We start from the raw sequence: 15,721 nt of genomic DNA, 5'->3' as shown, positions 1-15,721 counted from the left end.
CCAGTGCTGCCCTCCCTCTTACTCTGCAGTCTGTATAGAAATTGTATCCATTTGCCAGCCAGTCTAAGAACGAAATATGGCCAGAACTAGAAAGTAACCTTGACGGAGTTCTTTGAACTCCCTCAGAGGGAAAAATGTTCTTTATTCCATTATCATGTTAAACATCAGTAAACTTGTATTTAACAATGTACTTTTGCAGTTGTACAGCTGTTTTACAGTTTTTAAAGATCTTTGAATTCTATTCCTTATTTCAAAACAGAGGAAACAGGGACACTTTTTTACTTACTCTATCTTAATTTCTGATGCTTTATCTGTAAAAATCTTTTAGCTTGACCCATAAAAACATGTTTTAGTATCTCCTTTAAAACCCAGGAGCATTCCTGGAAAAATAGAATAATAAAACCTTTTTCCCTTTCCCAGTTTAACTTTTAAGCATGTTTGAATTTTATTTTCAGAGTAAAACATAATTTTTAATGTTTATGTACTTTTATTTGCAGTACTGTCTTGACAACACTATCTGAGATACCAGGCTCTTAAAAATGAAATAAAGTTTGCAATGTGGGGCTATGTCTCCCATCCTCCTGCTCTGTGATGTGTGGAAAAGGCAATGGAATGGTATTGTGTGAGAAACTGGTCTGGTTTAACTTTCTGCATTTCTGTGTTTTCTCAGATATGATTTTTCTTCAGGGAACAGAGGTCATATTTAAAGTGGCTTTAAGTCTGTTGGGAAGCCATAAGCCCTTGATTCTGCAGCATGAAAACCTAGAAACCATAGTTGACTTTATAAAAAACACGCTACCCAACCTGGGCTTGGTACAGATGGAAAAGACCATCAATCAGGTAGGAGTCAGTCCAAACCTTGCAAATGCTTCAGCCATCCTAGATATGTAGAAACTTAAATCTCTCTTAAGCAGGAACTGTTTCCTACCACTTTGTGTTCTGAACAGCATTCTGCATCCTGGCACGGAGGAGGCGTATCACAAACGTGTGGAATGATCGTGAGTGTGTGTGTTATGAGCGTCATGGTGAAACGCCACATGGAAACATGGTAGCAAAGTTTAGTTGTAGAAACCAGCACAGGTTATCAGTAATTTTGTACATTTAAGAGACTTCAACTCTAGTAGCTTGGTCTTCTGAAATATGTATACCTATGCAGTGATGCACTGTAGGGTTTTGTACATTGAGTGCTTTGATTTTTGCGTGTGTGTTGAATGGTATTAATTGGAATTTTCTCAGAATAATTCTTTGATAACAAAGTTATGATAGGGAACATATATTCTGTGAATTTGTTTCATGATGTATGTGTGTGTGTGGTTTTTTTTAACTGAATTCAGTTCAATATCTGTGGCTTCAGTACCTCCGGTTTCAGTATACAGTAGAACCATTACCCTCTGAGTAGAGGCTGAGAGGCGAGTTTTACTGGGAATTACAAGTAAACTAGATGGTGAATGCCCTGGGTTGGGCATGGGAGCAGATTTTGATCCTGTACAGTCTAAGGAAGAACCTTCCAGTAATGGTTGCTGACAATGGAGGACTACACTGCTTAGCAGAGAAAGGGGCATCATTGGAAGTGTCCAGAGGCTGGGTAGCTACAAAAGCGCTGGAAGAGATTTCATCATTGAGTCACTGCAGAGTCAGCAGTCAGGCCTCTCGTAAGCCTGGAACCCGCTCCAGATAGTCATGTGTCAGTAATAGCGATACGTTTTGAGAACTGCATCATTAGTTGATTTCATCATTGTGCAAACATCATAAAGTGTACTTAAACCCAAGTGGTATAGCCTACTACACACCTACGCATGTTGTTCCTAGGCCCTACAAACCTGTACAACACGTGACCATACTGAATACTGTCGGTAGTTGTAATACAAGGCAGAGTATTTGTGTATCTAAACATAACTAAACATAGAAAAGGTACGATAAAAATACGGTATTCTAATCTTATGGGACCACCATCATATATGATATGTGCAGTTCGCCGTTGACCAAATTGTTGTGATGCAACACACAACTGTATAACGAAAGCATAGAGCAATCAGGTAAAAACAAATGGTGAAATAAAGCTATTTTTGAAAAACCCTTACTCTGGAGATTTCTGATAGTCCAAAAGGAATCCATGATTCCAGTGAATTGCATCCACATGCAGTGTTTGTGGTTTTCATTTGCTGCCGCACCTTAGGTGTTAAGCACAGAAAAGGATGCAACTTTGGCCTGCAAAAGAAGAGGTTTCATATCAATTGTTAACTTTGGATTTCTGTTTGCACATTGCATATGCCCTTATGAAAGAGCAGTGCTTTTCTGTTCTGCACTCATCTTTAATTGAGAGCCTCTCCATCTCTTTTCTTTCCCTGGCACATTCTTCTTGATGTGGATAGCTTTGGCTTGTTGGGGCGTTGCTTTTTGCCAGGTTGGGTGGGCATCTAAATAGACGCATGATTCCATTCAGTCCAGACTGCACTCCTGAGAGGATATAAAGTGGTTCACTGACTGACCCACACTCACTCTACTGCAAAGTGGAAAGGCAGGGGTTCAAACTCAAGTCTCTCTCACCTCAAAGTGCTGTAGCAGCTCTCCTACACTGCCAAGAGCCTCTGGAGGTCATTTAATTTAGAGTTTTTTCCTAATTCTAATACTGACTTTTCTACCCTTTTGATTCTTTGGTTTCTGACATTTTCATTCATTCTTTCTTTCCTTCATTCCCTTCTTACAGCTTTTGTTGCATGTACTTACATTTTATAGCTTCTAGGGCAGAGACCCCCGAGAGCCTTGGTTACCTAGACTGAGGGCTGTATCCAGTGCTGACATTGTTTACCTCCTGAGTATTCAGCCTCAGAAAAAAATCCCATTCTCTCCTATTTTCTGTAAAAAACAAAAAATAAAACATATTGAGGGTTCTTAGGATACATCAGGTGCTCCTTCGGTGCTGGAAGAGTGGAAATGGACACGGCATGGGAAGAAAACAGCTGTGCGTGTACCTGTTTCAGGCCACTATTTGGCTATTTGGAAGTTGCCATTCATTGTTCCACTGCCTTTTTTTTTTTTTTTTTTTTTGTTGAGACAGAGTCTTGCTCTGCTGCCCAGGCTGGAATGCGGTAGTGCGATCTCAGCTCACTGCAGTCTCCACCTCCTGGGTTCAAGCATTCTCGTGCCTCAGCTTCCTGAGTAGCTGGGACTATAGGCATGCGGCACCACACTCAGCTAATTTTTGTATTTTTAGTAGAGATGGAGTTTCGCCATGTTGGCCAGGCTGGTCTTGAACTCCTGGCCTCAAGTGATCCGCTCGCCTTGGCCTCCCAAAGTGCTGGGATTACAGGCATGAGCCACTGTGCCCGGTCTCCACTGACTTAATAACTCTGGGACATAGGTATTATAATTCCTATTCTTACAGATGAAGCTGAGCAGAGAGTAACATGCCCGGCCCCTTGTAGAAAGGCAGGGCCTATGGGAGCCAGGGCTGTGAGGTTGGAGCTGAGGTGTTTGAGTCCAGCCGGACTTAAAAGGTGACCTAAGATAGGCTGGCAGACATTTTCCAAAGAAGGCCAGGTAGTATATATTTTAGGCTTCACAGGCCATACCATCACAACTGCTCACCTCTGTGACAGCTACTCACCTCAGCCTTCGCAGCACAAAAAATCCATGACCGCATGTAAGGGGATGATGGCTCATGTTGCAATAAACTTTATTTTAAAAACTGTGCAGCATGATAGGCTTGGTCCACAGGTGGTGGTTTGCTGAGCCCTGAACTAAAAGAGAAGGTACAGGAATGACAGCAGAGAGCTGTTCTCAGAACCTGATGTGTTGAACATTTTGGGGGTATCGAGAGCACAAAAATTTGCATTTGGGGTCCAGGTTTTTATTCTATCAATGGTCCTTATAGAAAGTAGTTCTACCCCCAGGCAACTCTCTGCCCTCTTTCCCTCTGGTGTTTCTATCTGAACTTGACATCTGAATGTTCTCTGTCAGGCTTTCTGCTTTCCCACTGACCCCTTCCCTCCAGAGGGTGCTGTAGTCCTAAGTTCTACACAGAGAGCACACATGGGGTCCCGCGTGATTCCTCTGCAGCCTTAGAGATCTCCCAGGCCCGAATCTTGGAGGTTTTCAGAGTAGGTATAATGGATGCTTCCATTGCAGATGGTGGAGCATACTGCCCTGTGTACAGATGAGGTAGGGCAGGGAGTGAGGGCATCTAGGTGGTCCTCTATGATAGCCGTGGTTCCATTTCATTAAAATAGGGAGTCTCAGCCTGGATGGAAGAGAAGGTGGCCAAGGACAGGACTCTGGAGCTCTGGCTCAATGTGGACAGGCTGAAAGCAGCCAGGGAGGGCAATCCAAAGGTGACAGAGCTCAGGACAGAAGACCAAGGGTGTCTGAAGCCTTTGTGGCAGTGTACTTACCAAAAACTGTCCATTGAATAAACCATCTACATCTTCTGACCCGAGAAGAAGGGAAACTCTGGGAATAATTAGTAACAAAGGAAAGGAGGTCAGTGTTACATTCTTGTCACAGTGGGTGCTGTGTGGTTGTGAAGCCTCAGCTCAGCTTAAGGAAGAAAAAGAGGAAGGGTGGCTTTGGGAGGCAGGGTAAATAGCCTATTTTCAGCATCCTTTAGGCTCCACTCAGAGCATGGCCTCAGCCCAGCATTGTCATCATATCATGTCAGAGCTTGTTAGAAATGCAGCATCTGGGGCCACACCGCAGACCTGCTGAATCAGAATCTGCATTTCGAGATCCCCAGGGGATTCACATACACAGAAACAGCTGAGAAACCCTGCTGTGGGCAGCTCTGTTAGAAACACGATGAACAAACGAGTCCCTGTTCCAGTTGAGCTTGTAGGTTAGAAACCAGGGTTCCTATGTTCAGAAGACACACCTCAAATCAGAGGCAAAGGTGCCTCTTCTGCCTGTGGGGGAGCCGTCCCTTCTCGGGCAGTTTGCACCGTGGAAAAGGAGTAGTTTTGTACAAGGACAACTGGTACCATACCAGGAGGGTGGGGCATGGCGGGGAGAAGTGGTTTACCACTGGCGTTGTTGAAAATTGCTCACATGTGGTGGTAATAACAAGCAGACGGACTTTTAGTGGGTTTTATTGTTTTTGTAATTCACTACAGACAGTGCGCCCCCTTGTTGCTGATACTGGGCCGACTGTTTCCACCCTCCAGCCCTTGGTATGACAATGGGACCAGCAGATTGGAGGGCAGGGGGTTAGGAAGGCAGAAGCTCTGTGGCGAGTTCTACAAACCATCAGGGTTCATGACTTTATTAATCAGTGTCTGTGGACTGTGAAGAGAAATGCTGAGTCTACAATAGCAGATGAGCCAAGAACATAAACAGACAATTCACCGAAGAGGAGCCATCTAGTAAACAAATATGTGGGAAAATATTTGCCTTCATGTGTAATTTAAACTTATGTAATGCTTTACCCTACTAGATCAACAGAGAGACATTTCTTAATGCCCATACCCGGCACCAAGGGTATACTGTATGCAGAACATTAGCCTGTTGCTGATGGCAAAGCACATTGATTAGTGGCTCTTGGGAGGCAATTTGGCGATACATACCCCAAGCCAGTAAAATATTCATACCCTTTGACTCAGTCATCCTATTTCTTGTAATGTATCCTCAGGAAATAATCCAAAATATGAGGGAAACCATATGTATAAGGATATTGTCCTAGATTTGTCATTTATAATAATAGAAACTTGGAACTAGATGTCTAACACTCGATAACTGGATTAATATGATTATGGTATGTTGAGCTGGTAGAATATCATGAAGTGAGTTATATATAGCGACATGAAAAAGCTCTCATTTGGTACAATGTTAAGTAAAAGAAAAGTGAGATAGGAAATTTTATGTTGGTTATGTTTAGAACTAGAAAAAACATGCTTTTAGGAAAGATGAAATGCAGCTAGATATAAAAGTTGTATTTGGTAATTTTTCTTTTATTTTTCAAGCTTCCAATAATGTAGCTCTATTAGTAACTTAAAATAGTTTTATCTTTTCGGCAAAACATCGAAAGTATGGGAATAGGTCATTCCTACCTTGGTAAGCAGAAGAGAAATTTTCTTCAGTACCAAAATTCTGGAACTTGCTCGAAAACCTTGAAGAACCTAAGAGCCAGGATGACGGGAAGGCTCTAGATCTCCAGTAATTACGACTCCAGTGGAATTGCTCTGAGATGGGCCAGGCAGAAAGAAGATGAGATCTAGTCCCCCTTGCAGAGGGGCCGGATACCTTGCAGCTTTGTGTAGTGACCGGTGCTCAGGGAATGGCTTAGGCAAGACCCCGGGGGAGGTTGACACTGCACTTGTCCAGCCTCAGGAGTGACTCAGACCAGAAATGAAAATACCTTAAAGTGTATGTATCTTGTTTTCCCATCAACACCTAGTTTTTAATATTCATCTTTTTTATTCATCTGAGACAACATACTGAAGGATCGGGTTTTTAATGTTAGGCCTTCCTGCCCTTTCTCTGGCTGAGAACTGCTCCTGGCAGTGGATCACCTGTGCTCTCTAAGTGTGCAAGGACAAGCGCCCCTCCCATCTTCTTTTATTTCCCCGAGTAACTAGCCCAAGGGCTGAAACCCTTGTTCAGTGACCCGGGTTCTCCTTTGACCAGCAACCTCATATTGCCATGGTTTGGGGTAAATTCAGGGGCATAACTGCAGAATGAAGGGCCTAAGAGTCTTGGCAGTCAGGAGATCAGGCAATTAAGCAGAGATGAGTGCGACCCAGGGTAGAGATTAATGGAGGCCTGGAAGAGTTTATGGCTTTGGGCACTGCTGAGAGGCATTAACTTAACACAGAACATCAATCTGTAGGAAAAGTCAGAGGTTTTGTTCTAGGCTTTCCAGGTTAGGAGATCACTTAAAAATAAATCTTTATAGAAGGAAAAAAGTAATAGTGTACAGGACATTTATTCAGCACCGTATTTATAATTATACATGAGTGCCAAACAATCTCAGTTTTGATGTTTGTGGTTTTTACTGTTCAGACGATTCAGAAGTTCCATGACATGGCATCCATTGATGATGGCTTTGCTGAGGTTGAAATGTGAGGGTTTTGTGGCAGATGTGTGGAAGCAGATCCCTTAGCTAAGAGCACGCCTGGTCAACCTGCCAGGCGTGTGCTGGGAACTTCCATGAGTTGCCTTGTTTAATTCTCATAGCCATCCTGGGAGGTAGGCGCTGTCTGCCCCAGGTGGGAGGCCAGGAACTGTGACTGAGAGAGGTTAAGTACCGAGCTCAAGTCATTCATAGAGTCGCCAGTGGAGTCCCAATTTTAAGGCCGACGCAAAGCCTCAGAGCCAGTTACCTCGGCTGTCCAATGGAGATGATAATCCCTGCTGACCTCATAGTCGCTCAGAAGGACAAAAGAGAATCAGTTCAATCCAGTAGAAATTCTCTGTCTCCCTCTTACTCCCCTCGCACACGTGCACACACGTGCCACAGATACAATGGATTTTAGTTTTTAGGCATCAAATGACTTTTGTGCCTTATTAGTATTATCCACTGAATTAAATAAAAAACAGCAAGCTGAAAAATTCATCCCAAGGAAGAGAAAATAAGACTGTTGGGAATGGAGAGAAAGGAAACATAGTTTTTGAACATTGATTCCAGGGAAGATAGGCTAGTTTGAATGCCAATAGGATGCCATGAGAAGTAGTTTTACACTGATTTTTAACAATACTGGAGTTGCTTAAGGAAATGCAATAGAGAGGCAGTTTCTGCCCTTTAAAAGTCTGATTTCACTCTCTGAATGTGTGTTCTGATCTAGCAAGTGTTTTTTTTTTCTTTTAAGATGGTCCCAGCTTGACTGTATTCTCAGATCCGTCAGATAAACGTTGGGGCTTCACTGCTGTGCTGAGAGGCCCTGGCCCCTGGGGTTCTCTCATGGAAACAACTGGAAAGAAAGGAAATGCCTTGGGCAGCAGCAGCAGCAGCTGTCTTCTGACTCTGCTTTCCGCCCTGCCTTCCTCACCAAGAGAAAGTACAGACACGGACAGCTTGAGTCACTTGGGCACTCAGGGGTTGTTTTTCACACGTGTGGTGTTTTCGTCACCATTGCTATTGTGGGAAAGAAGACAACTCAGGCATCGTTTCGTATTCACTCATCTGTGTGGGTGACATTTGGGTTTTGGCTCATTTCTGCATATTTGTGTGCAAAGGAGAGTTTTTTAGTAAACAGTCCCATTACTTAGCTGTTCTTGTAACTCTGAAAACCCAACTGAACTATAATTAAACTTTGACTTGGTGACTGTGCAAACAGGGCTGTGATTCTTTTGTTTGTTTTCTCCTTTTAACCCATAGTTGATGTATCTAACCTAACAGAATTTTCAGAGAAAAGAAGTGAAATAAGAACTAAAAATAAATTTTTTTAAGTCTTTAAAAATGAGAGGTTTTTTTTTTTGACTTTTGGAAGATGAGTATCAAAAACCTGTACTTAATGTTACCTTGGAATTATTTCTAGATGTTTCTTATATCCTTTTGTCCCAAGTAAAAGTATTACCTTCTCAGTGCATAGTTGTTCTTATTTATCACTTCTAGTACCAAGTATAGAGCTAAGCGTAGAGGAGACGCTTCACAGGTGCACATTGTCATGATTGCGGACACCTGCCTGTATGTGTGGGTTTTTTCTCAATTTTAGTACCTGATGACTTTTCTTTCTATAACAGGTATTTGAGATGGACATTGCTAAACAGTTACAAGCTTATGAAGTTGAGTACCATGTCCTTCAAGAAGAACTTATCGATTCCTCTCCTCTCAGTGACAACCAAAGAATGGATAAACTAGAGAAAACCAACAGCAGCTTACGCAAACAGAACCTTGACCTCCTTGAACAGTTGCAGGTAGAGCATATTTATAAAGCAGCTTCCTGAGTCACAGATATATGGTAGTTCATTAACTCACCAAAGGCAACAGCAGGCTGGGCTTTCCCATGACCAGAGGACCTTTCCCACCCTGATCTGTTTATAGTTGGGATCAAAGGTATCCTGGGAGAATGGGTCCTTTTTATTATGGAGCAGACAGATTGTCCTTTGCTGAGGTCAGACAGTCCCTGAGCTTTCTGAGAGGCTGTTTCTGCACTTAACTCTTTTAGGAGACAGGCCCAGAGATGAACTTGGATTCAGGATGCTGTGACCTGTTAGCTGAATGCCAGCCATTGTCATTACTCAAAGAGAATCTAAGAGCTTTAACTTCTATGAGCAAAACCAGCTAGGTCCACAGAGGGACAGTAAAGGAAGAAAGTAACGCAGAAATAAACATAACAAACCAGAGCAGATGATAATTCTTTGTGAGTCCTTGGTGCATATACAAAGATTTGATTAATGAAGGTCTCAGTTCCCCCTCTAGAAACTTCCATTTCAACACGGATACACTCAGGTGAGGACATACAGAAGAAAGTCCAGTTGAGACTGTGCATGCAGGAGGGTGTGCAGAGCAAGCCCTGAGGTGTAGCACGGAGACGGGAGCTGGCCAGGTCCAGCATCACCCCCACCCCCACATCACCCAGGCACACTGCCGAAAAGAACGCCTAACTGCGGAATGCAGCTCTTTTGTCAATCAGATGGCATGAAGCAACCATATGTTCTACTTTTTTTTAATGTCACAAGTGTGTAGCAGTGCTGTCCCTGTTCAGGAATTGTTTTGAGGGTGTTTTTAAAAGTTGTTTTTGAGTGGCTGTGGATAAAAATACATATTTTTGCCCAAATTTTTTATGGTGTTCCTGGGCTGTCCTGAGAATAAGTCCCATTCTGATCTAAGCCTCTGATTTTTCTTCATAGAAAGATGAGCTTTGCAGACACGAGCTTGGCAGCAGGGTGAGAAAGGCCAGCCTAGTGAGTCAAGCTGTCTGAAATGCATTCCTCCCAGCAGGCGTTCCATCCCAGCATACCCGATCAGATATGTGAAAGAGAGGAACAGGACTGAATGCTATTCCTGCCCAGCCCTAATAACTACTCACATTCTGAAATTTAACTTCTTCTTTTCCCCTAAGATAGAGATGTCCTAACTGAAAATATGCCTGTATACAATTTAACCTGAAAGTCTCAGCTGTGACTCAAGGGGAGTCTCCAGAGGATGAAGAGCCGCTCTGGCCTGTAGGGGTACACAGTGTAGGTGGTCATTTTAAATGGCTTCTAAGCCAATGACAGGTCCCTGAAATATAACATGGTGGAAGCTCTTCTAATAAGGCTCACATTTGCATTGAAGTGTTTAGCTTGTTAAGATAGGCAGTTCTTACATAAAAGGTTTGTTGTATTGGGTAAATGACCATGTAGTTTTTTGGTGACAGAGCATAGAAAATAATTCCATGCTGCTCTTGTGCTATTGTTTTTGTGAAGACAGGGAGCTGTGAGAAACTTCTTAGCTACCTACATTCCTCACTAAAGGCATCAGACAGTAATTGGTGATTACAGATGTTCGCCCTGGAATGGTCGTTCTCTTGACCAAGTAGTTCTGCACTTCTGAAAGGATCATTCAAAACTGTGGTCTATGCCCACCCACCAGTAGTTCCTGAGTCCCTGCAGTGCTGAGTGCTGGGGACCACCAAGTTGAGTAAGACACTGCAGCTCTCAAAGAATTGGATCTAGGATTGTATTGTATTGATTTGTGGTGTTTGGATGTAGTTTTTCCATGATCCTCTATGAAAATATGCCTCTCATATGTGAGAATCATGCCTCCTCCTTGTACACTTTTCAGACACAGACAAGGAAAGGTGTTCAATACAGTACTGAATTTTCATATAGCTTTTCTGGGGAGATGAAATACCAAAATCAACCCATTTCCTACCTTTATTCTGTTCATAAAATTGTTAGAAGTATCAAAATCCCATTTCGTTCCCTGTTAAACACATGTGAACGTTGTCTAGACTCTGGAGAGCAAATTCTGCCACCTGTTTTGTTCAGCAATATATCAGACGATTGCATAGACGTGCCAGATGGAACCAAACAATAATGCACATGGATTTGTCATAATCCCTACAAGTCATTGACGCCCACACTGAGCCAGGTGCTGTGGGAGACAGGACCATGTGTGAAAGAGAAGACGTGCTTGCTTCTATAAAAGCCTCAGTGTTATTGAGGAGACCTGACATTAATGCAGAATAGCAAATGACCATGCGAATTAATTCACTACTAACTAAGCTGCAGGTTGCACCTCGGAATGCAGAGGGGCTTCAAAGTGATGAGGGTAGGCCCTGAGCCAGGCCCTGACAATGGGTGGATTTTGAGGATCAGAGAGTACTGCTTAGAGAGATACCTGAAGTGGGGCAACCCCCTGCCCAGTAGGCTGACAAACTAAGGCTCTTGGTCCCTTTTGTATATTTTGGGTGTTCTAGTGGCCCAGCCAGAGCTAGACTTTTAGTCATGAATTGTCTGGCACAAGTGTTATCACATTCAAAAAAGTATTTTCTTTGTTTGAAAAATGAAAAAATATATATATATATAAACACACCATTTTTCCCACCTAAAATGGAGCATGGCAAATCTGGACTGGATTAGTAAGATACAACAAGTCACAGAGCACTCCAGGATGCAGCTGTGAGCTGGGAACGGACCAGAAAGGCCTCAGGGACATCAACATAAGTGTTGGAGTTTCTGCAATTTTCTTAGGGAACCCCTTAATGTCACTAGAGCTAACACACTTGTCACCTGGGAAGCAAGCCTGCCCGAGCAAATGAGACGAGGGACAGTTGCTAGAAAGATACACCTGGAAATTCTATTTAACTAGCATTAATCATGTGCTAGGTGCTGAGGATGTAAACTGAGTCAGAGCCTCGTTCCTCCTCTGTAGGGTGGAAGAGAGGATACTGCTTATCTCTGAGACTCGTAGTGAGCAGTCAGTGAGACCAGGCACATAAACCTCTTAGCGGAACACTTGGCCTTTCCAAGGACTCCATGTGTGTTCCGGGGTAAATGCCTGTGTTTCTTGACATAGTGATGTCTTGTTCCTCTAGACATCACTAGCTTTACACAGTAGCTTTAGATGGCATGGACCTGAATAAATTGTTTTCTTGTTGGTTCCTTTTTGAGTATCACTGTGTTTGAAAAGAATTTCAGATTCGAGGATTGTTACTACTTGGGCCTTCACGAGGAAACCGTTTTGAGTTTTTGTCAGTCTGAAATCGATTTGTGGGTTTAAATATATGTGCTCATCAAAACAGGCCAGGCTCTGCTGCAGTAACAAAGTTACGTATCTCGGAGGCTTGGCACAGGGGAAGTCTTTGTGTCGCTGAAGCTTTCTTTGGCCCCATCCGAGCTGTCTTTCCGGTGGTGGTGCCTGGGGGTTTGGGTTCCCTCTGTGATCCACTATCTCTCAGCATCGGCTTCCACAGCAGCTATAGCAGGAGAAGAAAATGCCGGGGGCTCTCGGGGTGCTTTTAAGGGCCTGGTTCACCTACCCGCAAAGAGTGCGAATTGCCTTCCTGTGTGGCCAGAACTGATGATAAACTGTAGACTCATCCCTGCCGAAACACAGCTCCAGAGTGCTCCCAAGGCTGGACTGCGAGTGCATGCTGGATCTCTCCTGTGTTATCACTGGCAATTGTATTCTCATTTCTTTTATTCTCCAGGTGGCAAATGGTAGGATCCAAAGCCTTGAGGCCACCATTGAGAAGCTCCTGAGCAGCGAGAGCAAGCTGAAGCAAGCCATGCTTACCTTAGAGCTGGAGCGGTCTGCCCTGCTGCAGACGGTGGAGGAGCTGCGGCGTGGGAGCGCATCACCCAGCGACCTCCGAGAGCCTGAGTGCACGCAGCCCGAGCCCACGGGCGACTGACAGCTCTGCAGGAGAGATTGCAACACCATCCCACACTGTCCAGGCCTTAACTGAGAGGTTCGGAAGACGCTGGAGGGAGAGAAGGAAGCGGAAAGTGTGCTTCTCAGGGAGGAAACCGGCTTGTCAGCAAGTAGATTCTTACGAACTCCAACTTGCAATTCAGGGGACATGTCCCAGTGTTTTTGTTGTTTTTAGATACTAAATCATCCCTTCTCCAGTCCTGATTACTGTACACAGTAGCTTTAGATGGCGTGGACGTGAATAAATGCAACTTATGTTTTCTTGTTGGTTCCTTTTTGAGTATCACTGTGTTTGTAAAGAGCATTCACAATACTGTGGAATTTCAAAAGCTGGAAGAGCTCGAGATCATTCCTCAGGCAGAGGCGTGGGTCCATCATTCTTCCAAGAGGGTTTGTGTGACAACTACACCCTCTGTCACTGGCAAGGTGCAGTTGGCTCTCGCCCATTCTTGTTATGGAAACCTAAGATGATCATTGGGAAGAATGGAAAGTGATTTGTTTAATTTGGATATCCTGATCACTGTCAAGTGAAATTGATCTCTCTGGTATTTAAGACGGTTTGTCTTTAAAAAAATACAGAATGTTTTCATAGATTTTGCTTATCCCATAAGTACAGTTGATCAAAGTCAGAGTAGGTAAATGCTTATGGGACAGTTGACACCTTTTAGACTCTACCAGGTATTGCTAGTATGTGAGCTGCAGTTGTGGGGTCTGAGATATTTCTTTGTGGTAGTGTCATACCCATGCTATAGAGTCATGTATTTATTTTTGCCTGTTGTGTGATGTAATGCAATCATGTTCCTTTGAGTCTCCATCCCTTGGAAATCTGATTTCTTGCAGAAGGAACAGGCACATCAAGATATTCAGGGGTGCCCCAAGAGTCTGGGATTTTCAAAAAAGAAGATCAGGCCAAAGCTGCAATCAGATTTATGACAGCTGACAGTTTTTCAGAGGTCGCACACAGTGACTCTCCTCTCTCAGGATGACGAGGATCTGTGCCTTCAACAAGCAAAATGCTGCTCACGGTTGTCCTGCTTGCAGCCAGTCACTGTGTAAAGCCTCTCTGATGTGCATTTAAGGGTGGGTTGCTTTCTTACAAAGATGGGGTTCTGTGCAGTCACAGGCCGCTTCCTTGACAACACCATCATTTCTGATCTTTATTACTGTAACCACTTCTTCTATTCCATAGGAGTTTCTTTTGATTCTCTCAGTTGTTGTGGGGGTGTCTCTTAATCCCGGGGTAAAAGGAGAATTTGCCATACTTAGACTCATTATGAGTCTCCCCTGCCATTTCACGAGGAGACCACAGTGCTGCCCCCAGTGCCTAAACCAGGTGGCTGGCATTCGAGACTTCCTCTTGTTCCTAGGTCAGAGGAGAGCGGTTTCCATCATAAACCAAGATGATGAGTTCAGCCTTTATCCCTAGTGGTTCCACTAGATGTAATTTAAAGGAGTGAACATTCGAGGACTTTGTTCTACATCAGATTTTACTATTTGAATATTTACTGTTGGATTTTGGACATCTTATTACTGTTACTCAAAAACATTGACTCTGCATCAAGTAAGAAACACGAAAGCAATAAAACAAGAAATAATTCATGCCCACATTTTTATGGTGGTTTTTTTTTTTTTTTTTTTAATTTTGGATTTTTGCTTTTCAGCCTGGGAGTAAAGAAATGCCTTATGAACACCTGTGGCCTATGTGTGGTCATTACCCAACCATCAGTGAGATTATTTGAGATATTGGTGTCTGCTTCCAGTATTGTTATCTGAGTGTTAATTATGTAAGTTGTAACACCTCTACCCAGGGTATGAGTTTAGCACTGATGAGACCGGCTCCATCAGTGGTATGTGGCAGTGAGTGCTGTTACGAGATTGTGTTGGGCAGAAAGGACTGTTGACATGAGCCTGTGGATGTAGGTTGGACAGTCTGAGCTTGTGACTTACTAGGCAAGGTGCAGAGAGGCAACTGTGTGAGGATTCTCAGAGCCAAATTTGTAAATCATGTTTTGTGTTGTATTTCCCCCAAAACTCATTTGTGCACTTGCTGGTGTCAATCTTTTGATGCCATTTATGCCTCTTAAGACATTATGAGGCCTCAAGAAGTGTACTATTACCTGGAACAGGATGAGACTCTCTTCAGCTTGCACACTCGGTTCCCTCTCAGGGGTGGCCTATAGATAGAACAACGACGTCCATTTGGAGGTTTGTGTGTCTGGTTTGGTAAACGGGAGAAGACTTGCTCCAAGTGCCATGGGATACCAAATTTTGTTACAGAATTAGATCAAACTCAACTGTGTGAAGCGCTGGAGAAGTGAAGATTCAGAAGGCATGTGAATCAGACTAAGTCACCAGGTCGTCTTTTGGAAGCAAAGCACAAGGTCACTGCAGAAGTGGGCCTGGGCAGGTGACGTGGCGGGGGCTCTGTGACCACCTTTATGGGTCTGCAGCCAGGTATTTAGTGGTGTGCCAGGGCCACCCTAGTCAGCACTCAGGAAGAAGAGCTGGAGGTGAAGCAGAAGGGAATGAGGACAAGCTGGAACTGGCCAGGCACCTTCGTGTCTGTCTCGTTGCTACACCATATTGAACAATGGTTATCTCAGAGAAAAATGGTACTTGTTTCATTTTGGCCCTCCAGATCTCATGCCAGCATGTCTTAGAGCCAATTCTAATTCAGGGGAATTAGGGAAGGGGACTCTGGAAAACACAGTTCTGGATTAACCACGTTAACATAGTATAAGCCACCATGGTTAATTTTGGAACCTGCCTACTTTGAATGACAGCATGCATGTTTGAGTCTTTTTATAGAGGCCCTTCGTCTAAGTGTGTACAATTAGTGATCCATAAAGTTCGGACTCAGATTGACATTGGCATTGAGAGTCACTGATGGTGCACCATTAGAGATGACAAACTTCAGAGACCACTTCTGGC

The 15,721-nt window shown here is 43.6% G+C and overlaps 1 protein-coding gene across 9 annotated transcripts in view; it reads left to right on the top strand.

Annotated features, from left to right (window-relative positions):
* The window catches only part of TBC1D1 (TBC1 domain family member 1), a 244,012-nt gene extending 229,617 nt beyond the window's left edge, over nt 1-14,395 (top strand). For 5 of the 9 annotated variants that reach the window (XM_021938348.2, XM_009206660.4, XM_009206657.4 and 2 more), the window contains 3 exons: nt 671-840; nt 8,671-8,844; nt 12,567-14,389. In XM_021938348.2, coding sequence (XP_021794040.2) covers nt 671-840; nt 8,671-8,844; nt 12,567-12,770 — 548 coding nt within the window. In that variant the 3' untranslated portion in view covers nt 12,771-14,389. Of the gene's footprint in view, nt 1-670; nt 841-8,670; nt 8,845-12,566 lie in introns of those variants that run through there. The other 4 variants (XM_009206662.2, XM_009206659.4, XM_017958631.2 and 1 more) reach the window with 3 other exon arrangements.
* The last annotated feature ends 1,326 nt before the right edge of the window (nt 14,396-15,721 follow it).

Source organism: Papio anubis, chromosome 3, assembly GCF_008728515.1.
Source record: "Papio anubis isolate 15944 chromosome 3, Panubis1.0, whole genome shotgun sequence".
In the NCBI taxonomy this organism is placed as follows: domain Eukaryota; kingdom Metazoa; phylum Chordata; class Mammalia; order Primates; family Cercopithecidae; genus Papio; species Papio anubis.
Note: the sequence above shows the minus strand (reverse complement) of the source record. Positions and strands in the feature narration are given on the sequence as shown.